General features: G+C 41.5%; 1 protein-coding gene across 4 annotated transcripts in view; it reads right to left on the bottom strand.

Moving 5' to 3' along the window:
- ARHGEF26 (Rho guanine nucleotide exchange factor 26) overlaps positions 1–24,958 on the bottom strand; it is a 113,217-nt gene that overhangs the window by 47,032 nt on the left and 41,227 nt on the right. For all 4 annotated transcript variants that reach the window (XM_032852547.1, XM_032852548.1, XM_032852550.1 and 1 more), the window contains 2 exons: positions 3,999–4,151; positions 1,767–1,896 (listed from right to left, as the gene is read on the bottom strand). In XM_032852547.1, the coding sequence (XP_032708438.1) occupies positions 1,767–1,896; positions 3,999–4,151 (283 nt within the window). The remainder of the gene's footprint in view (positions 1–1,766; positions 1,897–3,998; positions 4,152–24,958) is intronic.

Here is a 24,958-nt window from a genome sequence, read left to right as displayed (position 1 = left end):
AAGGCTTCGTGAAAGAAGGATCATTAGAACTAGTGCCTGAAAGACATGTTTGTTTTAGTCACAAAGCTGAGAAGGGACAGCCAACGACAACGTGAACAAAGACGCAGAGTGGGAAAGTCAGGGAACAAGTGTGGAGGGAACCTACAAATAAATCTTTTTTAAGGCAAAATTGGTTTTGATAACCTGGCTGCATTCTATCCTTAAACATGAGAAATGTGATTTAAAAAAAAAATCAGGGGCACTTGGGTGGCTCAGTGGGTTAAAGCCTCTGCCTTCAGCTCAGGTCATGATCTCAGGGTCCTGGAATCGAGCCCCACATCAGGGTCTCTGTTCAGCGGTAAGCCTGCTTCCCCCTTTCTGCCTGCCTCTCTGCCTACTTGGATCTCTGTCTGTAAAATAAATAAAATTAAAAAAAAAATCAGAGAACTAAGTTTTCAAAATTCTGCAAGTTTCCCACTATTAACAAGGAGAGAAGTTCCAAAATCACAAAGGAAATATAGGAAGGTAGTAAATTGAGATGAAGCTGGAGAGCAGCGGGGTGTTGGGAATCCTGAAACAACCAGCCCCCCACCCCCAACCAGCCAGCAGAGCCAACAAAGTGACTGGATTCACATGCTTTTACTCACTGCAAAATGTCAGTGCTTTAAGGAAATCTTTGTGAATTTATAACGGAATACGGAAAATGGAATTTATCTTGTAACCTTACTCAATCATAATTCTTTGCTGTATTTTTATCCTGTGTTTTGACATGCAAAAATCAAATACATTAAAACTGACATTTACATCACGATCCAATTTTAAAGTAAAACTATGGCAAAATATTTTAACTTGATCAAAAAGACACAATTTGGCCCACCAGCCGGATGGGAGCTGTGCCGGGCCACCTGGTTCTTTTCTCAGTCTTTGGTGCTGTGGGCTGTCCTCCCAGCTGCATTTCAGACCAGACAGTCTCTACTCGACGCCCCCAGGCATGTCTTGCCACCATTCAAAATCAAATCCTTGTTTTCTTCATGAATGTTTCCTAAAATAAGGACACTGGCCTTTCCTCACCCTCCTTTGTACAACAGAAAATGAGGGCAAGTGCATGTCTTCTTTTTTTTTTCTTTTCTTTTTTTTTTTTTTTTAAGATTTTTTTTTTTCATTTTACAGAAATAAAGAAAAAAGAGAACAAACACAGGGGGGGGGGGGGGGGGGGGGGGGGGGCGGCGGTAGGAGAGGGAGAAGCAGGCTTCCTGCCAAGCAGGGAGCCAGATGCGGGGCTCGATCCCAGGACCCCAAGATCATGACCTGAGCTGAAGGCAGAGGCTCAACAACTGAGCAACCCTTTCTAGTACTGAAGAGTGTCTCATCCCCACGTGCAGCAGAAGCACCACAGCCTTTGGGAACCCTCCAGGGATGGGATCTTGGTGATTAATCTGAGAAAAGTGAAGATGTTAAGTGACTTGCCCAAGCTCACATGCCTAGTGGCTCAGCTGGAAACGGAATCCAAGCCCCTTGTCTTCAATAAGCCGATTATTTTTCCCATTTCAAAAAATGTTAAGTGAGTGATGTAATCTGAAATCTTCAGAGCACCCACACAAGCCTAAGTTGAAGGTAATTTCCAAAGATATTAGACACAGTGAGACTTTCCAACACTTAAATTTAGTTGGAGGAATTTGAAGAAGAGCTATAGTACATTGATTTAAGTGAAATAAGAATAATTTTCTTAACTAGATTGATAGCAGCACAGCTACCCACAGAGGAAGAGCCATTAGATCATGTCTTACGTCCATCAGCAGGGGCAGGCGAGTCACCCTCTGCATGGGGAGAATGAGGAAGGAGATCATGGGTAAGTTTCTGCAGTCTTCGTGGGACTCAATTCGTGACAGTACTTCCTTAAAAGATGGGTTAGTGGCTCTGAAAAGAAACAAAGAAAGAAGAAACTCAAAATACTTCCTCCTCAAGTTAAGAAGTAAAAACATATCCCAGGCCTACCTCAAAGATATGGTGGATTTGGTTCCAGACCACTACGATAAAGCAAATATTGCAATAAAGCGAGTCAAAGGAATTTTTGGTTTCCCAGTGTGTATAAAAGTCATGTAGTCTTTGAAATGTGCAAGAGCATTATGTCTTAAAAACAATGCACATACCTTAATTAAAACACACTTTGTGACTAAAAAATGCTAACCATCACCTGAGCTCTCAGTGAGTCATAATCATTGACCACAGATCACTGTAACAACTATGATAATAATGAAAATGTCAGAAATATTGTGAGAAGTACTAAAATGTGACAGGGACACCAAGTGAGTAAACGTTGTTGGAAAAATGGCGCCGACAGACTCGTTCGACGCAGGGTTGCCACTAACCTTCTGTTAAAAGTGAGGTAAGTGAAGCACAATGAAACTAGGTATGCCTGTATAAAATGTTCTGATAAATTCATATATTGGATCTTTTAATATATAAATCAACAAACAATGATATAGACACAGATGGTTTGTCTACCTTTTATAGTAACGACTGGATATAAGATAGGCATTGAAGATATCAATATGAACAATGAGAAACGTATGAGCTAGAAATTTACAGAAGTGGGAAGTAAACGAATGAAGAGGCAATGGTATCAAGTTACAGGAGTACCTAGTCACCATTCCTAAATACGGAAAAATAAAGTGAAAACAAAATGAAATTTAGCTCTAACTCAAGGCTTTGTTTTCAAACATGTAATTTGCATCTTCTAGAGTTACCAGCGATTCCTGAACAGGTATGGGATTAAGAAAAGCAAGGGGTGAGATTATGCCTTTAAGAACATCTGGCAACATCTAGCAACATCTAGAAACATCTTTGGTTGTCACAACTGGAGTGAGGGCATCTCGTGCACAGAGGACAGAGATGCTATCAAACCTGCTACAAAGCACAGGACAGCACCCACAGCAAAGGCTTATCCAGACCAAATGTCAACAGTGCCAACAACACTGGTTTTGCACTTAAAAACCTCATTTGGGGTTGCCAGCTGTTGGTTATCCCCCCTGCCCACACAAGAGTTTCATGAGGTTGTGGAGAGAGAAGAAGGGGCACAATCAGCCCTTCCCAAGGACTTGGAAACTTCAGTGCACAGTTTCTCTCTGCACCAACCCCAATCCCTCCACAGGGGCTCACACATTGCATAGCAGCTGACCAGAGCTCCACGCTGGTCGTAAATGTCACAACCCATGGGGGAGCTGGTCGTAAATGTCACAACCCATGGGGGACGGGGGTGATTGATAATAGCCTTCAGCCCCCAAACTGAGTTTATGGCAATTCACACTGTCCTAGAAAACAGAGAGCTACGTGAGATAAGCAGGGTCTTCCGAAATAAAACAAGACATTAAGGACAATCACTGACTTTTAAGGCTAAAGACATATACATCATATCAAAACTCTCAGTAACCTAAATAGGACAAAGGGGGAAAGGTGAGGAAGGATTTTTAAAGCATCATTCTTTTTTGTTGCACAAATTAAAGTCTTTAAGAACATGTGTTTCTTTTGCTTTCCTACAGACCTTCCCTTCTCTCTTCACTTCTAAGTCCCCAGAAGGGGAAAATCACCAATTCCTATTAAAAAAAAATTAATGGTGTTGTCACCTGAATGGAGGAAGATTAGAAGAGCAGAGAATCTGGATACTAGGCACTAGTTCAACTCAAATACTCTCTTGGCCTCAGGCAAACTACTCAATGGCCAATTAATGGCTTGGAAAACGGAAGTTTTAGAATAATGGTCACTCTGTGTCTTACAGCAATTTAAAACAACAACAAGGAAAATGGTAACAGAAGCCATAATTTCATAATTGCTTTAGAGAGAAAGTTGTCCACAGACTAGATTTTTCTATTCAAACACCCTCACCCTGAAAGCAGTACTGGGAAACAGCTCATCAGAAGGCATTTCTAAATATGATGTAAGAGATCAATTAATTTCAATCAATGTGACCTAATTAAAATGAGGTTAGGCTATTCACCGTAACATTCAATAACATCTCTTACAACAATTTCTGTAGTGTGCGTTGTTGGTAGACTTCGTTTGTGCAGTATTTCACATATGGGTCAAATGTGGAGGCTGTGTGCTTCTCCACAATGTCACTTATGTCATCTATGAAGATATTACTCTGATGTCTTGCTTCCAACTCTGTAAAGAATCTGTAAAAACAAAGAAAAGCACTTACATTTTCTTACATACACTTGAAGAAAATGAAAGACCATTCTCATGTAATGGTATTATATACAGGATTTGAAAGTACAAGGAGTACACAATACCATCTCAAAGAGATAATAAGAAAAAACTATAAAGATTGTCTAAATTCAAATCTATCATATTAACATCTTATTATTTCAAGTGTTCAACTGAAAATACTGATAACAGGTACTTCTGTGCTTTCAGATATATTTTAGAATGTACAGATTTCACTCTTTTTCCAAGAATTTCCTAGATACTGGAGGGGGTGCAGTCATGTTACCGTATTTGATTGTATTGAAAAGCCTATGAGCAAAATATCTAAATAAGTACTGAAAAAACAAGTCGGAGGGGCAACTGAGTGGCTCAGGCAATTAAGTGTCCAACTGTTGATTTTGGTTCAGATCATGATCTCACAGTCTTGAGATAGAGTCCTGTGTCTGGCTCCATGCTACTGAGCATGGAGTCTGCTCAAGATTCTCTCTCTCCCTCTCCCACTTCCCCTCTCCTGCTTAATCACGATCTCTCTCTCTCTTTCTCTCTCAAAAAAAGAAAAAAAAAGTCTGAAATAAACCTAATTCTGCATCCTTTTCTCTGAAAATAATCATATTATTTTAAATCTAATAATATGCTGACATTTAACTGTATTCAGAAATTATTAAGATCACATTTTAGAACTGCCAGATTTGGGGTATGTTTATATCCATCTATCTGGTGTCCAGTCCAGTGAAAATTAAATTTCAGATAAATGAACTATTTTGTAGTACACGTATGTGCAAAAATAGTAAATGGGACGTCTTGAGCAAGCACTCTGTATCTTATCTAGCAGCCCTGGAGGGCAGCCAATTTTAACAGCACATCAAAATCAGATATTTGAAATAAGTTTCCACCCAGAGCATTGCTGCTCAAAATTGCAGTCCACAGACCAGGCATCTAAGAGCTTACTAGAAATGCAGAATCTCACCACCCATGTCCATCCCCCCAGTCCGAACCTGCATTTTATCAAGATCTTCAGATAATTCAAATACACAGTAAAAGTTGAGATGAAACTGCCTAGATCACATTTACTGTCCATGTTTGGAGGAATAGGAAAATCTGTTAGAAAGCACTTTCACTGTGGGGCCAAAGCACCTTCCAAAAAAAGTGTAATGAAGGTGAAACTAACAGTGATTTCTAATTTTGACCTCTGGAATAGTCATACAAGAGAAATTTAGTTTTCTTATTTTATTTTATTTTATTTATCTGAGAGCAAGAGAAAGAGAGCACATGGGGAGGAAGAGGGGCAGGGGGAGAAGCACACTCCCCACTGAGCAGGGAGCCCAATGCAGGGTTCAATCCCAGCACCCCACCCCCATCATGCCCTGAGTTGAAGGCAGAGGCTTAACTGAGGAAGCCACCCAGGCGCCCCATGAGATATTTAGTTTTCAATAACCTTTTTAGCATTCATCACATCATCACTCCTAACTAGTTTGCTGGGTAGATTCCAAATACAAAACTCAAGGCTGACAGTGAATGAGACAACCGAAATTTACACAAGATGAATAACAGTAAATATGAGCTAACATCTTCTCACATTTACATCTCGGTTATTTTCAAAAAATATCCTGGCACTCAGCAATAAAACAGTCTAGATTTTAAGAGGTTTCGATTTCACATATTTACATGTACATTAAACACACTGCAGTATAAACTATTAGTTTGTCATCATTACCAATTTTATTTTTTAGCATTTCCGTAGGATCTTAAAAGATGAAGAAATACACCTTAACTCCTAGAAGAGTAAAATTATTTATGTTTGGACAAAGTATAGAAAATTTTTTATTTCCTTTAAGGAGGATTTAGGGAAAATAGTAAGTAGGACTCCCATCCATAGGTTATAATCGGCCTAATTATCCAAGCCCTTTGTTGAAAACCGCAAAAGAAAAAACTTAAAGCACACTTGGCTGGGTTATTTGGCTTTCCTTCCAAAGGTATCAGGGTTAATATGCACAATTCCTAAATAGTCGGTCAGAAATACCAAATTATGTTCCAAAACAGCTTCATATCACTTTGTCAAGGCTGAGTATATTAACATTCACGTAAAATATCAAATGCTCTCCTAAAAGTTTCAGTAATTGCAAAAACAACCTACTCCAAACCTCTGTTTGTTAAAGGATATTTAAAAGTCATTTCTTAAAAGATATTTTCTATAAAGACGGGTTCCTGACTTCAAGAAATCCGTGTTATATTGTGAAGGTAAGGCCGATAAACACAGAAGATATAGTGGGGGGTTTGGGGGTAGGGAAGGAAAAAACGAAACAAGATGGGGTCGGGAAGGAGACAAACCATAAGAGACTCTTATCTCACAAAACAAACTGAGGGTTGCTGGGGGGAGGGGGGTCGGGAAAGGGTGGTGGGGTTATGGACACTGGAGAGGGTATGTGCTATGGTGAGTGCTGTGAAATGTGTAAGACTGATGATTCACAGACCTGTATCCCTGGGGCACATAATACATTATATGTTAATAAAAATAATTTAGAAAAAAAAAAGAAAGACAACATGTTTGCATACAACCACATATTGGAACATATGTGCCTAAGGGTGGTGGTGTCAGTATCTTTTTTTAAATTACATGAACTATGTATGTTTTTAATTGGGGTAAAATATATGTAACATAAAATTTGCCATTTTAACCATTTTTAATTCAACGGCATTAATTATATTCATAATGTTGTACAACTTTCACCACTATTCCCAAAATATTTTCATCACCTCCAACAGAAATGCTACACCCTTTACCTGATAATGCTCCATTTCCATTCTCCTCAGCCACTAATCACTTCTTTTTGGTGGGGGGGGGCGCTGAGGGGGAAGGGGATTGAGAATCCCAAGCAGGTTCCACACCCAGTATGGAGCCCAACATGGGGCTCAATCTCACAACCCTGAGATCATGGCCTGAGCCAAAATCAATTGTCAGACACTTAACCGACTGAGCCACCCAGGTGCCTTCTGACTACTTCTAATCTACTTTCTATCTCTATGAATTTGCCTACTCAAGATATCTTATATATGTGGAATCATAAGATATTTGTGCCTTTAGTCTGGCTTATTACACTTAGTGGGTAATATTTTCTAGGTTAATACATGCTGACATATAGAACAGAACTTTATTCCCTTTATGGCTGAATAATATTCTATTGTGTATGTATATCATATTAAACTTATTCATTCATCAGTTGATGTACACTTAGGCTGTTTCTACCCTTTGGCCATTGTGAATAAATGATTCTGCTATGAACATTTGCACACAAGCATCCATCTGAGTCCTTGTTTCCAAGTCTTTGGGGCCATATACTTAGAGGTGGAACTTTAACCTCACTGACTCTGCCAAAAATAGTATATATCCGGAAGTGATAGTATAACACCAAGAATCGGTACAGAAGAAGCTGAGCTATAAGCCAAGAAGAGATTATTACATTAAGTGAAAGTTGAATAGAAAATGATCCTTTCAGGGCGCCTGGGTGGCTCAGTGGGTTAAAGCCTCTGCCTTCGGCTCAGGTCATGATCCCAGGGTCCTGGGATGGAGCCCCACATCGGGCTCTCTGCTCAGCGGGGAGCCTGCTTCCTCCCCGCCCTCTCTCTACGTGCCTCTCTTCCTACTTGTGATCTCTGTCAAATAAATAAATAAAATCTTTAAAAAAAAAAAAAGAAAGAAAAGAAAATGATCCTTTCCTTCCCAGCACACATAGATGAGTAGCCCATGGGAAGCATGACACCCGTTAATTACAATACAAGACCTGTAACAGAGACATCCAGTGAAAAGTCCAGAGGGCTGGTGACTGATAGCGAGGAAAGGTGTAAGGATGGCATTAGGGGGAACAAAGGGGCAGGGGAAACAATGTAGCTACAGGCACGAATCAGGAAACTGGCATTCAGTGGGGCTGAGGTGTTGACCATAGGAGTACCAAAGGCAGAGAATGAGGATTGAAAAGTAGGTCAGGGCCAGACTGCAAAGGCTTGACTGTGTGCTGAGGAGCTTGTCTTCATCTGTGGACAATGAGAACTATTAGAGGTGATGAAGACAATCAATCATCCAATCAGAGAATTCTGGGGGCAGAGAAGGGATGGAGTCCAAGTGGGGAGAGGACAGACCACAAGCAGGCCAAGAAACGGCTAATGTGCACATCAAGCCTGGGGGGGGGGGGGGGGGGGAGAGACAGAGTAGGGTAACAATTTGGAGGAAAAGTTCACAAAAACAACAACAACAACAACAACAACAACAACAACAACAAAAATCATCAGATGGGAAGTCACGAAGATGCTGGGTTTCTATTCAAGATTTCCAACTGATCAGCAAGGTGGGCCATTGATCACAAAGACAGCGATTTAGGAGGAGTGAGGGAATGTGAGAAGGAACAGTTTAATTTTGCCTTGCACACATCAAAAGGACAGCTAGAAAATACATGTCTGTGAGAATTCAGAGCCACAGGAGTTCTATCTAGGTAGTACGTGGTCAGGATTAGTTCACTTTTAGCTGGTTTTCATATAAATGCAAAATATTTGTTCATTATTTTAACTCCACGTGTCTTTCAGGAAAATGTTCAAAGAAAACTGAAAAAATAAGAAACCATTCATAAGGTCATTACCATGTAAATCTAAGAAATGAATGTCTCAGAGGCAAATATCCCTTACTGTTTCTTGTCTTTAACTAACTATTATAGTCTGAAGGAATGCAACTACATAACCAAAAACAACAGTAAGTTGGCTTTTCCCAATGAAAAGGAAAATTCATTTATCACAGTAAAAGCCGTGCCAAAGTACAAGATTAAAAACAAAGCACTAATGAAATATATGTTTATGCTACTTACTTCAGTATAATATAAACCAAGCCACCCATCTTTTATTTTGACATTAGCACAATTAAGACATAATTTAAAGTTTCCTATGTGAAATTATCTATTGGTTATTTTGGCAAATTTGCATATTTTACTAAGTGAGCTCAGCTACAAAAAGACCAAAAAAGTTATTACTGAAGAATGAGATATCATTTCAATAACCAAAGATGCTGGAGATCCAAATCAAACCTGAAGCCAAAGTGACAGCATTCTGGTTCCCTCAATGAAATTTAAATGAGTTCGTGAAGTAATTTGGCTTATTTGAAGGACAACATTTTAATGGAAATATATTTTAGTGCTGTGAATGTTTGTTTTCTTTTGTTTTTTTTTTTTTTTTCCCCCCTGGGACAATACCTTCATTATTTCATTTCTGTAGCATTATCAAGATGATCATGTTTTATAAACAATGTTACAGGGGCGCCTGGGTGGCTCAGTGGGTTAAGTCTCTGCCTTCGGCTCAGGTCATGGTCCCAGGGTCCTGGGATTGAGCTCAGCATTGGGCTCTCTGCTCAGCAGGGAGCCTGCTTCCTCCTCTCTCTCTGCCTGCCTCTCTCCCTACTTGTGATTTCTCTCTGTGTGTGTCAAATAAGTAAATAAAATCTAAAAAAAAAACAAAACAAAACAAAAAAAACACAATGTTACATAATCTTTCGCTCTTTTTTTTTTTTCTCCCCAAAATTCTATTCTCATCATTAAAGTCTAGATTTTGAGAAACCTCTAAGGTACCAGAAGAGGCTTCCTGGAAACAGTGCCTCCTAACCAGAAACCCAAGTTAGCCCTTTTTGACTGTTGACTCAAGGGCACAGCACTGTCACGCCCATGTTTCAGATGATTGCGACCTGCCCATGTAGCTCCCCAGTTGTGCAGAGAATGGTCAGACCCCCAAGGACATCACGGTGGCCTCTCAGTTGAAACTTCAAGAAAACTTAAAGCAGTCTATGGTAGAAAAGCTTAATCATCATAGCCTGTATTCTTTTTCCTCTAAGACTTCCTAGACTTTCTTCTAAAACTTCTTTGCATACTCTCAAGGCTTTTTGTGGCTGCTTTAGCAAGTGATAGTCTTAAATGCAGAACTGCATTGTTGGGTAAAAACAAAGTCACCAATGAGGTAGCTGTTTCTGATATAATCGGCACATGTCCTTTTGTTAGTTTCCCCTTCTTCCTTCTGTAATGGGTAGAAAAGACACAAATTTGAGCTATACATGTACCCAATACCTTACTAACAGCCATCATTAAGAATTAAGAATTAAGTTCATTGGCACTATGACTGGTATGTCAAACAGGAGTATTCCTGATAGCTCTTGAGGACTGTAGGGTAAATCTACCAATCTATAGAGGAATTAAACAGACAACAAATGTGATTCAATCAGTCAACCAGTGAAATCTCCTCCCATGTGTCTAGCTTAAGGTGACAGGCTGCGGTAGACATCAAGGAGCAAACAATCGATACGTACGATCACCAAGCCCAGTGCTACATGCTTCCCATATACTGCCTCATTTTAAATTTAATCTTCAAGCCTACTTCCTGTCATGACTATTAGACCCATTTTAGAGATGAAAAAACCAAGGCTAAGAGAGCTTAAGTCAAAACTCAAAACATCTGAGCCTCCATCTGAACCAGAGTCATGGCTTTCCTGAGTCCAGCGCCTGTGCTCAAACCACCCCTACTGCTTCTGCGCACAGATGCCCACTGAGCTTGCCCGTGAGCACCGCCCATCCTTCGGTCTAGACAGCCAGCAAAAAGACAGCTGGAGCTCAGAAAGCACTGCAGTATTTTCCAAGAAGACCAGCTGTCGAATCATCTCAGCACATAAATCGCACGCATCAGCATAGTCAGAACTCCCCCCCACCACCCCTGTGGATTTATGCTGTGGCCAGATACACAGGACAGTGGAAGAGCTGTGGGCCACCCCAGGGGAGACCACCAGGAAGGCCACAGCTAGTGATGTGTTCTGGTCCTGCCTGGTACACCAGAAGCAAAGACTGGTTTACAGGTGCCCTGCAAAACTCAGAGTCATTCATTTCTTGCCCCGCTGTGCCCAGCTGCCCTCCACTTTCCCTACCAAACCCTGGCTCAATCTTTCAAGTCTTGGATTAAATTCCATCTCCTTCAAGAAGCTTTCCCTGGCCCTCTGGGCTGGGTCATTCCATGTCTTTATAAACCCCTACTTCTCCTTTGGTATCCCTACTATCATCGTTAACTAATTATATTATGATTGTGTTTACATTTGTCTCTCTTAGCAAGGTCTAGAGGACAGGGACCATGTGTTCTTTGTTCAAGTACTGACCCTAACCATTGTATGACCAAAAAACCTGGCCATAGTACCTGAAACATATTAATCAAATATGTGATGTGATAAATCAAATTTGTGTTTGAAATAGAAAATTAAAGATGAAACATGTTCAAGTAATTTTGTTTTACGGGTCTTTTACCAAACATGTAACACCCACAAATTGGTCAGTCTCTACTTTGCTTTACTCACTGATAAATCAAGTGAATGAGTATTTTTCTTTTTTAACCAACGACTGGATTCCTAGAACGATGCCAGGTACAGTGAGGGTCACCAGCTGATGAAGACACAAAAGGCTTTTACAGTCAAGTAGGGTCACCAAAATGAGACCGCGTCCAGTCCAAGTCTGTTCAGTGCCAGCCACACTCTAAAAAACCTGCTGGACCGGCCCCTCCCCCCACCCAATTTAGGGAGGATTCTAGTTGGTCTAAGAAGCACTCCGCACTCTAGCTGGAGAAGCCCAGAAAGTAGGGATCTGGTTATAATCACCGCTGTCCTGTGCCCTTCCTGGAATGGCATCCTTTCAAGGTACTTTTCCTTCATTAATATCCATCTGCCGAAAGCAAACTCAAATCATTCTTGGACTCCAACCTCACTTGAATAAGTTGTCAATCAAAACAGCTGCAGTCTCCCACCAGAGAGGGTCATATTCACTTGGGCTGGAGACATGTAACATACCAGGCAAGTTTCACATGTCTAAGTTGCTGTTATATAATAAAATATCTCCACTAAACAAAGAAATATTCCAGATAAGTAGCAGCAAACTATTTGCTGCTGGAAACACTTTCCTAACAGAGTACCAACAGAACATTCTGTACTCTACCAAAAATGAATTTATATTCTGCTGTAGATAAGTAAGACCTGGGGCTTGTTCGGGGCTTTGCATTGGTGGTTGTGTCGACACTAAAAGATCGGCATTGATTTCTTTTATGACTGCACTGGACTGGGGATAGCAGTGCAGGACAAGAGTACGACCACAGACGCACGGCAGGCATCACCGACCAACTGTGGCCCTCTCCCCAGACGCAGAGTCTGCACTCCAAGTAGACATTTGGGATCAGTCAAAATCGATGAATAAGATGAAGTTCACCTACGAATGCTTCCCCAGACTGGCAATGATGGAAAATGTGTTAATTTGGCAAAAACAGAGGCTGTTGTCAGTCAGACTGCCCTACATCCTGATCTGGTCAAGGTCTCAGGCTGTTTCTTCTTCAGCAGACGATGTATCTTGCCCTGTTCTATTTAGCTTTTCCTTCTGAAATTTTCTCTCTGAATGGGTAAGGGATAAGGGTTGAAATTAAAGAGTGGTTGGGAATGTGAGATGAAAAAAATCCTAAACAAAAATGTTCTGGGAGCCCTAACTCCCATTCTGATACCTCCTGCTGGATCCTTAAAATCTCCAGGATGGTTTTTGTCAAGAGATGCTTATCATCCTATGAAAACATCTAAGATCGGCCTAGGCATAGGACAGAAGAGACTGGGGTGAAAGAAACTTACCCTAGATACCACACAATACAGAGCTTGCTTGGGTTTAAATCCTGCTCCCCTGGGTACCTTCAGCTCAAGGCACCTAGCAAATCCCCAAAAAAGGAGGGTAGAGCTGGGGACCAGGGAAGAGAAAGGCAAAGAGAGACTAGGGAGCTAAGTGCCCCCAATGCCCCTCTATGTCCCCTAGGGCTCCCCTTTAATTAGTTCTTCCTCTCACTGGTATTATACATACTCAAAGGAAAAGAAACAGGACCACACCAAGATAGGAAAACAGTGTTTTAAAAGTTCCTGCATTTTTAATGTCATTAGACTATTTTCACTTAAAAATGAGAATTTAAAGTAGTTACCATCTGAATCTGCTTCACAAAAATATATTGGAGGAAAAGGGGCTTGTTCCCATGGTAACTGACTGCATGCTAGATTCTCTAGTTTTGGTGCTACTCACGTGCATTCATCTCTATTGTAATTCTCCCAGAACGAGGGTCACATGCTAATGAAGGACAGAAAGCATCAGCCAGTGCTCTTATCCAAAGATCCTTAGAAGAGAGGAATGCTGCTGTATGAATGGGCCTGTGATGCCCTGACTTATTATGGACCGCTTTACAGTTTTTGATTTTTGTTTTATTTGAACACAACTGTTAATTTCCACACAATGGAAAATCACCCCCCAATTTTATATATGGCCATGCGGACGGAGATCAAGTATGCTGGTTCACCGCTGAATCTGCAGGAACCTAGCAAAGAATAAGCTCTCAATAAATGTGCCAAATGAATCAATACTAGATGCCTGCCCTTCCCTCTTCCCCCTTTGTTAAAGTGCCACCTTCCAAGGAGAGCAACAGCCTGTGACAATATGAAGCAAGTACCCACCAGGTGTGCTTTAATAACTACATTAAACTACCTGGGTGCTCGTGGCATGGGTGGGTTGGGGCGAGGTGGCTCCGAACAGCTTTGCAGGTCGGCAAATATCGCATGGCGCATGCGCGTTTACGCTCTTTACACAGCATCTGAGATCCTGGGCTTGTAACTTCAGGGGTAATTCCTCTAATCCAAGGCCTGGCAAAAATCCTTTGAAAACTCAAAACCTAGGCAAGATTTATGACTTCTGAGGAACTGTTTCCTTTTATTAGATGACAGTTACATAACCAATTCTGTGACCCTTTTACCATGGCCACCTGGAAGAATATTACTGTGTTTAACCCTCGCTCCTAGTAATGCCAGCAGGAGAGGTACCTGAGCACATGGGCTCTCCTCGTCACAACCCGGTCTTCTATTTCCCACTTAAACGGCCACACTAATTTCCCACTCAAACATGTCATTTACTGTAAGTTGCCTTGGGCCTTTTGTGGATGCAGTTGGGAATATAAATTATCAATTATAAACAAACCGGGAAAACGTGGATTTCTGGTGGCTGCTGGGAAATAGCACCGAGAATAAATTTATAGAATACTGGAACAAAGTCAAGTAAAACAAAACAGTCTTCGTGCTGAAGCCCCCTTTCCTATTGTGGGTTGGTCATTCTGGAATAAAACCAGCATACAAAAGAACACATTTCAGTTCAGGCACTATTTCCAGATCCTTTTAGGTGGTGCCCACAGTATTTCAATCAGAATTCAATCCGCAAAGAAGAACATTTAAAGTAAACCCCACATCTCTGCATCACTGTTTTTCTTTATTAACCATGCCCCCAAAAGTTGTCCTCCTCAAGTAAGAGATATTTCCTATGGCTCCCATCAATTTCATCAAAAAGAAAAACAATTAAGGCACAATTTAGAAAAAGAAACATGCTGCTTGTCTATGCAAGGGAAATAGAATTTCATATCCTTTCTGACATTTTTCAAACCTGTTCCAGTTTATGCAGCAGCTGGCTCCAGTCCCCACCCCCACCCCCTTCCCACAGCCCTCTCCCAACTTTCATCAAGGACTTTTAAAATGCTTTCCTTTTAAATGGTATTAGCACTGGTTAGCAAAATATCCAAAGAACAGGATCTATGGGATAAACAAATTGTCATCCTGGCTGTAAGTGGATTTTAGATCATGATAAATCTGTTTCTTCATTTACTAAAACAAAACAACAACTGAATGGAGAAGATCGGGTCAATCTTCAGTCCTGCCACACACAGTAATCAGCCCCAGAAAGACCACCAGCAACACAGCAAAGAGGGAAACATACCGGGGTGGGGGAGAGGGGGGAGGGAAAAGGGAAGGGGCAAACGGAGGGGAGCCTGAAGGAACAAAAAGAGGGATGGTGAGATCATTAGCCTCCAAATCACCATCTCAATACCAAAGACCTGGGTTCCTGCTTTTTCCCAGTATTGGGGAACTATGATCTCTTATCTCACAAGTAAACTCTATTAGACAGTAATAGCTGTAAGTGAGTACACTTCCAGATAAAGTCAATTTCACACATACTGTAACAAGGCTAAGTGTGTACCATCACAATGCACCTCTGGAACACGTGTGCAGGCTCAGGAGCCAAATGGCCGAGGTTCAAATGCCTGTTCTCTCTTTTATTAGTGGTGTAACCTTAGGCAACTTGCCCAACATCAGCAAGTCCCATTTCCTCATTTGTAAAATGGGAATAATAATGGGACGACCTCATGCGGGTTCTCATGATGACTGAATGAATTAAAACATGTTAAGTGGTTACAACATGGTCTGGCACATGGTACATGTTCATTAACATTTATTATCATTTAAAGTGCAACAAATGCCTTTCCCTCCAATAGGAATGCCTAGAACTCACAGATCTTTTAAATAATGCCAGTAAGCGGTCTTGCTTTTCCAGTCCACTCTGTTCAAGGACAGTAAGCCCAGCTCCTATATTTCCATCAATTAAGTCTGGGTGGGTGGGCAGGAAAAATCTAATCCTGCCATCCACCAAAAAGGCTCAAAATCACAGGTATGCACGTTCTCAATAACTTAAAAAAAAATTTAATAGGTACTTAGCAATGACAAAATTAGAGGAGGATCTAATCGGTCCTTTTGAGGTCCTACTACGCTTTGGTACCTCTTCCGTGAGTTATAAAGGGGAAAGCAACGAACCAGGGCAAACTAACCATTTTCTACTAAGAAACTTACTTTACACTGTAAGAAATCATGTCACAATTAAGAGGCTTTAAGCTAGGCAAGGCACAGGCATACTTGACAAAAACACAAAAGGCACTGTGTTTCTGTGTAGGGCGCCCTGTGGCAGGCTGAATCATGGTCCCTGAAGATGTCCATGTCCCTTTACATGCTAAAATGACTTTGCAGATGTGATTAAGGCTCTTGAAATGGGAAGTCATCCTGGCTTATCCAAGCCGGGTGCAATGATAAGGGTCCCTCTAAGCAGAAGATAGGAAGATTAGGATCAGAGAGAAGAGGTAAGGATGGAAGCAGAAGTCCGAGAGAAAAGAAAACATGATGCAGTTGGCTTTAGAGATGGAAGAGAGGGTCTAATCTCTGTTCCTTCTCCAATATCTAATATCCAGTATCTGTTTGAAGGCCCCTCTGTTACTCATGGTCCTGACTTCAGAGCTTCGTCACTTCCAGAAAGTAGAAGGTGCGAGACCCAGCTCCCTCTCCTACTCATTCATTAACTATTCACTGAACACCTATTATGTGCCAGGCTCTACTTTAGACCCACAGAACACACAGCCCAGGGTAATTCCAACAAAAATCCCCTAGCTCCTAGGGAGGTGAGCTCTCCCTGCTCTACTCCTTCAGGGCCTACTGGAGAACTGTACAAGCAAGTATTAGCAGCACTGATGAAAAACAGAACAAAACACTTTCTCTTTTAAGTCCCCCAAAAGACACTTCAAAAGGTAAGAGCCTTGGATTACGTAACTGCCAGAAAAGAGGAGGGAGATGGGCAAGTGAGGAAATGAATGGTATGAGCAAAGATGGTAACTCGCAGTTCGTGCCTAGGGACTGTGATGGTGGACCCCAGGGCTTGTGAATGGTAGACTGTTAAAGGAGTCCATGATGCAAAGGAGTTTAGGAACCACTGGCTTTGTATAATGAAAACAGCTGACACAGAAAGATTACACATTACATTAGGTGAGAGAAGCCGTCACAAAAGACCACATATTATATGATTCTTTTAATAGGGAGTGTCCAGAAGAGTCAGATCCATAGAATCAAAGTGATCAACGCTTGTCTAGAGATGCGGAAGTCTGGGGTAAAATGAGCGGTGGGAGCTAGCGGATACAGCCTTTCTGAGGTGATGAAAGTGTCGCAGGATGGATTGTGGTGATCTTTGTTCAGCCTGTGAATGTACTAAAAACTGCCAAATTACACAACTCAAACAGATCATTTGTACGGTATGTGAATTGTTCTCTCAATAAAGCTCTTTAATCAAAGGGGCAACAGCTGAGAAATGGACAGAAGGGGTAAAAGCTGATGTCCATTAATTTCATTTATGTCTAAAGCACTGTCATTTCCTACTTTCCCAGAGAGTGATTCTGTATGTATTTGGTCTCTTTTCAAGTGACTCTTCTGAAAATTCAGGGATTTAAACAACATAAGTGAGCTGTCCTGGTTGAGGAGGGTCTGGACGCCCAGAGTCCAGTTGTTTGGTTTCCCTGACACCCAAACTGGCCAAGCCTAACGTGCTTTCAAGGAATTCCAGACCTCATGGAACACAATCTGAAACCACTCCACAGATCCAAAGGGCTGAGAGATGTGGGAATGTTAAGCATCTCTGTAAGGTCACTGAGAAGGGAACCTAGCCAAAATCTCCCCAGGCACACCAGGCAGTTGGACACAGTATATCCACAGTATGTCCACACCAAAGGAGTCCTGCCCCACTTGCAGAGGACTTTGACCCAAGTAACAACTGTTAGCCTTCTGCTCCCTCACCAGACAAGACTCCCCAGGAAGAGGGGATAATGGTTTCATTTATAAAAAACAAAGAAAGGTTTGCTTTTACACCCTCCCATAAGACTTTCAGAGAGGTCCAGTGATGGCGTTTCATCCAGAAGAGTCCAAATGTTCCAAAAATTTTACCTAGCATTTGACCACAACCAAGATGCTTACTCTCTTTAATAATGCTAAATTGAGGATTACAAGGCACATTATCTATTCCTTTAGAGAAATGTCTATAGTATGAGCACGTCTTAAATCTACATATGCTGCTGCCAGGCAGTAATTTATAAACTGTGCACAGTCACATTTCACCAGTGTTTGTGTTCTCTTTTATGGATGCACTCCCTCCTCTTATTTCCCTAGCACAACGCTGGCCCCAAAACACACTTCTGCAGTTGTATTTTCCTCTTCATGATACCTCCCTACCACCCCTCCCCTCTTTTTTCCCCTGCTTCAATCCACTTTTAAGAACCTACCAAAATTCCTTCTAAAAACTCTGGTCCCATCATCTCCTTCTAAACCACTGATGGGACCCAGCTGTCCAAACCAGATTTCTAACTGTTGGCTTCTAACCACACAACTCCCTCTAAGAACGGCCCATGGATGCATACCTCTTCTTGGTTCCTTCCCAAACAGCTCTCTGAGCCACTCTACAAAGCCAGCCTACATGCCTGCACCCACCTACATACTGTGGAAGGACAAGGTCCTGCAAAATCTTCTTGCATTGCTTGCACAATGCTTGCACAAGATCACCACAACTTGGTCATTCGCCAGCATACCCAATGGCTGAACCGAAGCAAGCTAACCCCTTACAGTTTGTAGGGAGTCTGTCATCTTCTAGCCTTCTTTCTTTTTTATTGACATCTTAATAGCTGTAGTGGAAACTCGTGCATAAAGCTTAATCTGGACTTCAGCCAATATACGCATATACTTGCATTTGGTCCCTCGTCCATCAAAGAGGAGCACCCAACCATACTCTCCATCCTTCCTTCCTGCCACAGAAGCAGAAATGGCTCTCAGCTAGTTGTAGAAATTTGAGAAAAAAACTAAAGAAACTGCCTCTTTGTAGTCTACTCAAGGGAAAGCTGCACTGTGATCCCTTTGTAGGGTGATGGTCTCTACTCCAAAGGAATACAAGTGGCTTCCCCCATGGGAGGGATGGGGTGTGCTACTGGAGAACTGGAGAGCAGGACATCAGCACACAGGTCCTGCTGCAGCAAGCGACCCACCACACAAGTTGTCAGCAGCTTCTCTAGTTTCTGTAATGCATCAGAAAATGAAGATGCCTTGGCACCTGTGCTAACGAAGCCAACATCAATTTCAACTACAGAATTATCATCTGCTATCACACCTGAGAGCTTAACTAGACCTTCTAGTTAAGTTCTTCACGGTGCTTCACAGTTTCCAAGTGGTCTTATTCTTTCCATTAAGCTGTTGTACCTTTTCTAGGGGCCTTCCTTAGAACTCATCATAGCTATGCAAAATAATTATCCACTGGTTTCTTTCTAAAACAAAACTAAACAAAACATACAGTAGAAAAAAAATTATTTTTGGCAAACTAAAAAACCATCTTTTGGCTATAGAACATTGTTCCATGAGAAGTGGTCTCTGAAACAAAAAAATCATTTGGAGGTTTTATTATTATTATCAATCGGCAATATGTTAAATAACCAATGCCGAATTTACTGTTATCTCTAGAAATTTTATTTTTTTAAAGATTATTTATTTATTTATTTATTTGACAGAGAGAGAGAGAGAGAGAGAGAGAGAGATCACAAGTAGGCAAGAGAGGCAGGCAGAGGGGAAGGGGGAAGCAGGCTTCCTGCTGAGCAGAGAGCCCGATGCCAGGCTCCATCCCAGGACCCTGAGATCATGACCTGAGCCCAAGGCAGAGGTTTAACCATTCAGCCACCCAGGTGCCCCTATCTCTAGGAACTTTAAATGAACTCAAGACTTTTGAAAAACATAATTTCATGAAGGCTTTTCTTTTACAAATGTTCAGGTCTCTGTATATTAATTCCTTAAGTATTTCTGTTCTTGTTTAAGGTCAGCTTGAAGATAAAAGAAAAAGAGGGGATTATTTTATTGCCTGGGAAAGTTAATAGACATATGAATGAATGCTTGTCCTCCCTCTCCAACAGGCGACATAACCTTAGGATCCACAGTTTCCCTACCCCAAGCTCTATGTGCTGAGCCAAGTCAGACTCAAATGGTTTAAGTGTAGCTGCAGGTGCAAGGACAGGGGTCAAAAAATCTAACCATCACCTTTTCTAGTGACCTTTAAAACATGGTGTAAGGGACATCATCACAGTTTCTTAGATTTTCAGAACCGGAACTTTACCCTCTCCTCTTTGATAATGATAGTAAAATACAATTCTTGAAAAAGTAGAGGCTGAGAGCACTCTAGGTAGGAGACCCTTCACCAGCAGGTCGTGACTTGCATGCCATGGGTATCTACACTACATCTTGGACCTCCAGTGATTCAACACAACAGGTCCCATCACCCTTTCTCCCTGGGCTTATACAAGGTCCACAAGACTCAACTATGTGTGTGTGTGTCTGTGTCTGTATACACATTTCCCTATTCTTTAAAAAGGCAATGGACACTGTGTTTACTTCTAAGTTAATACCATAAAAAAGGCAAGTTTACCCGATCGTTCTATTATCAAAAATTTGACAAAGTTGTATTATTTCAAGTGCCCATCGAATTGTAACAGTCTGAAAAATAACAATAAGCATGGCTATTGAAAATTATACAAGTGTATTTTCTTAATGCCTCAAATTACATACTACTAGACAGAAACGAACTTGAAATTCTTTATGCTTAATCTCCCTAAGTCCTGGTGACAGCATGTACCCTAATACACTGAAACATATTTCCCTTTCCTCTGTCCTCCAATGCTGCTAAATTTATGAAGAAGGTCTCTGGGGAACTCCAAGAGTGTGACTTTGTGCATGGGCACAAGGCCAAGTGATTTTATCAGGCTAATTTAAATCAACAAAATGTGCATCAGAGCTCTCAGACGGGTGGCCGATGGGTTGAAACTGTCCTACACATGTGTACTTAAAAAAAACAGAATTAGCTCCCAATATTTAAAAATCAAGTGACTGTACCTACACATCCAGATTTCGCACTCTCCTCGAAATAGCAGATCACAACACTGAGCTCAAATTCCCACAGCAGTCCCAGTGGCTGTCGACAGTGACTCCATCACCGCCGAGAACCATCTCATACCCACCCTGCCGTATTCAGCCATGCCATCTGGCTGCCAAGGCAGGGAGTTGAATTTTCCCCCTGTCGAGAGGGCTCCAGAGTCAGATTTTGGTCTGATTTCTGGCTTATCACTTAGTATCTGAGTACTTACCACTCTGGCAATTTATTTAACCTATCACCTGCTAAAAAGGATATAATACTATCTGCCACACAGAGTGTCCCAAGGATCACTTAACACAAAATAGAGAAAGGACTCAGCGCAGCAGCACCTGGCACATGGGACGGAATAACCGGTGGTTAGTGTTATCATCACCCAATGACAAAGCATCCAAAGGATACTTGAGAAGATGCTAATTTCCATCCAGGTCAAAAGGTTTCTGAAATCACCATTTTTAGAGCCTCAAATTTATGGGTGATTAGAAGCTGAGTTTTTAGGGACTTATTGTCAGGAAACTGCAAGGGCCACATATGTAGGAAAATATAAAAACCTCTGCAACCTCTGGTTTTCTTTCAGTTCCTAAGAAAAGCAATATACTGTTCATCAGAAATAGTTCTATAGGGGGCACCTGGGAGGCTCAGTCAGTTAAGCATCTGCCTTCAGCTCAGGTCATGATCCTAGCATTCTCAGATCAAGAGGCATCCTATGACAGAGCCCATGTGAGGCTCCCTTTTGAGCTCCCTGATTCTCCCTCTGCCCCTCCCCCACTCATTGTCTCCCACCCTCTCTCTCTCTCTCTCAAATAAAATCTTAAACATTTTATACATCTATGGATTGTTCCCTATAGCTGAAAAGTTTCTCCTAGTAACATAAAAGAAAGAAATCAAGCTTTTATTAACCCTTAAAATATTATTTACACTGTGAGGAAGAATTAATTCCTGCAATTAGCATCAAATTTTGACAAATATATGGTTATAAAATGTTTGTCCCGCATTATCAAGGCTTTGGAGTTTGCAAATTGCAGTAACAGAAATCTCTGTAAGAACTCTAATTAATCGGGGACTTTTACACTTCAATTACAGAAGGAAGAAAGGAAGAAAAATTATACTCAGCCATCTCTTCATAACCTTAATGCAATCTTGTTGAGCAAGAATCAGTAGAAAAGTCTTGTCAACTTATATTCATAATGTGAACCAGAAGAAAGCAGATGAGAAGCTAAATCCAATTATTTATAGCATGCTGGCAAAAGTCCAAGGCAGGACCATAATGAATTTTTAGAAGGGCTGGGCAAGGAGGGAAAAGGAATCCATGGAAACTTCAGTAATAAATTCTCTTGTGCTGGCATATTTAGGTATTAATACCACCTGGCTGAACACATGACATTCTGAGGGTAAGTAAACGGTGTCGTAAAGCCTTAACCATTTTTCTCAAATGTTGATTTTGGCTACTGTGTATGTGAAAATTGGTATAAACAAGGGCTAAATTATGATCCTTATGAGCACTTTACTTCAAAGTCAATATTAGTAAAACAGAGCCTATCCCTAACACAACAACACGTGAAGTTATAAAAACAGGTACCTTATTTCTGCAACAGATGCTTCTATAAAGCTAATATTGTCTTGTAAATCAAATCACTAACAAATGACCAAACAAACAAAAAACACTGGATGGTTCATTCTGTAAAAAATGCAGTTTGGGGATGAAAACGTTCCCACTTGGAAGATCTCTGTTCTCTGTGTCCAGATCTTAGGCTGGCCTGTCTTTAAAGACCTGTCCTTGCATTCAGAAAACAAATAAAACAAGGAAGAAACACCTATGTCCGACTGTCCCAGAGAAACTTAAAGGGCATCTTGCCATTTTGAATGAAGGGCTCAAGCCCTCCTTTCTCCACTTGGCAGGAATGCCAATTACTCTGATAATCCTCCGAAAAGCCATGCTGAGACTAATGCTGAAGGTGCAGCCTTCACGCACAGCTCACACGGTGAGGTAACCCTACAGCCAGTGCTTCTAGTATAGAACTTGGCAACTCACAGACACAGTACAAAATATGGATCCCCAAAAGGATACCACAGATTGAAGTCATTCTTAAGGTATGTTGATTTGTTTCCTTTACAAATATAGAAAGAAAAAAAAAAAAAAAAAAAAACAAGCTAGGTGCCACTTGGCTTCTGGAGTATACCATTCCCCTAGGTCTCCTTCTATCCCCACCAGCTGCTCCTTCTCAAACTCCTTTGCTGGCCCCTCTCCCATCTTCCCAGTCTCTTAGCGTTGGAAGGTACCAGGGCTTGGTGCTCAGCATTCATCTCTCTACCTCCATCATTTCCCCAGTAACCTCACCCAGCCACCCTTGTCTGAAATTTCATCTAAATGCCAACCACTCCCAAATATGTTTCCAAGCATCAACGTGCCAAATCCAGAATTACATACCTAACTGTCTATTCACCAGTGCCTCTCCAGGTATTACAGCCACTTCAAAAGGTACAGGGCATGTGGGACAAATAACCACTTAAAAACTCAACACTACAGTGAAAGGCAAAATTATGGAGACAGCAAAAAGATCGGTGGTTTCCAGGGGCTTGGAGAGAGAGAGGAAGGGATGAACAGATAGAACACAGGGGATTTCTGGGCCAGTGAAACTAACCTGTATGATACTATAATGGTGGATGTGTGTCCTTCCTTAAACATTTGTAAAAACCCATAGATTGTGCAACACCAAGAATGAACCCTAATGTAAACTAAGATTTTCAGGAGCGCCTGGGTGGCTCAGTGGGTTAAAGCCTCTGCCTTCGGCTCAGGTCATGATCCTGGGGTCCTGGGATCAAGCCCTGCGTCAGGCTCTCTGCTCAGTGGGGAGCCTGCTTCCTCCTCTCTCTCTCTGCCTGCCTCTCTGCCTACCTGTGATTTTTGTCTCCACCTGTCAAATAAATAAATAAAATCTTTCAAAAAAAAATAAAAATAAACTAAGATTTTCAGTGAAATGATGGGTCAAGGAAAGGCTGAACAGTCAAAAAGGTACCACTCTAGAGGAAGGTACTGATGGTGAGGGAGGCTGGGCTTGTGGGAGGTCAGGGAGTATCTGGGAAATCTCTGTACTTTCCACTCAATTTTGCTGTAACCTAAAATTATTCTAAAAAAAAAAGTACATTAAAACAACAGCAGTGAATGAGCTAAGTGAAGAGGGACGCCTGAAAGCTTATCACTCGATCTCTATTCCTGTGTTTCAGAGTATATTTACAGTATCCTAGCTAGAAGGGTTTATAATGCTTTTTCTAAAGATCTCCAGAGGAAGGAGGGTCCTTGGCATCAACCTTCAGGAGCACTGACATCAGCCCCTGGTTCATACTTCCATCAATGGAGTCCACAGGAACCCTGACTCTTCTCACATGGTTAAAAGTTAAGATGAGTTTTATGCAAGCTTCTTAACCCACCCTGATCTCTTAGATCCCTTGACAGATCCTGTTTCCCCCAAGTCCTTCCTGGCTACTGGAGAAAGAGCTGCCCCGTGGGAAAGACCTCACTCTCTAACCAGAACTAGTAGACTCCAGGCTCTCTTTTTCAGAGAGCAGGAAGCAAAATGAGTAAAAGTCACACACCTTCCTGCCCACACCTGAATACTCACCATGTTCCTCTTCCAATTCTTCTCCCCCTAGCAGCCCTCCAAAACTAGGAGACGGAAGTTTTCACCCTAGCTCTTGAGGAGGAAAAAAGAAAATAATCATCCCAGCTTGTATTTATAGAAGTAGCCACTGAATAGGGATTATCTGATAATGAAGAATCACCCTCACAGCTGGCTAGCATCGATGCATAATTTATCCTCCAAATTAAGAAACCTTTTGAGAGTGAAATGGGGCAATTAATAAGTACTCCTGAACAATTGAAATTATCCTGGGCAGATGAGAAGGCTCAATTATCCTAGTAAAGACCACTCACTGAATACCAGCGACTATTCTGCTTTTCATGTACTGACTAATTTCCACAACAACCCAAGGAACCAGGTACTGTTATCTCCATTTTATGTATGTGGATCCTGAGGCACGATGATGTTAAAAAGCTTGCACAAGGTCACACAGGACACACACACAGAGGTAGAACAGGAACTGGAACCCGGGCCAACCGTTAA

This window comes from Lontra canadensis, unplaced genomic scaffold (assembly GCF_010015895.1).
Source record: "Lontra canadensis isolate GAN:19392208 unplaced genomic scaffold, GSC_riverotter_1.0 scaffold6, whole genome shotgun sequence".
In the NCBI taxonomy this organism is placed as follows: Eukaryota; Metazoa; Chordata; class Mammalia; order Carnivora; family Mustelidae; genus Lontra; species Lontra canadensis.
The sequence above is the reverse complement of the archived record's forward strand: the minus strand, read 5'-3'. Positions and strand labels throughout refer to the sequence as shown.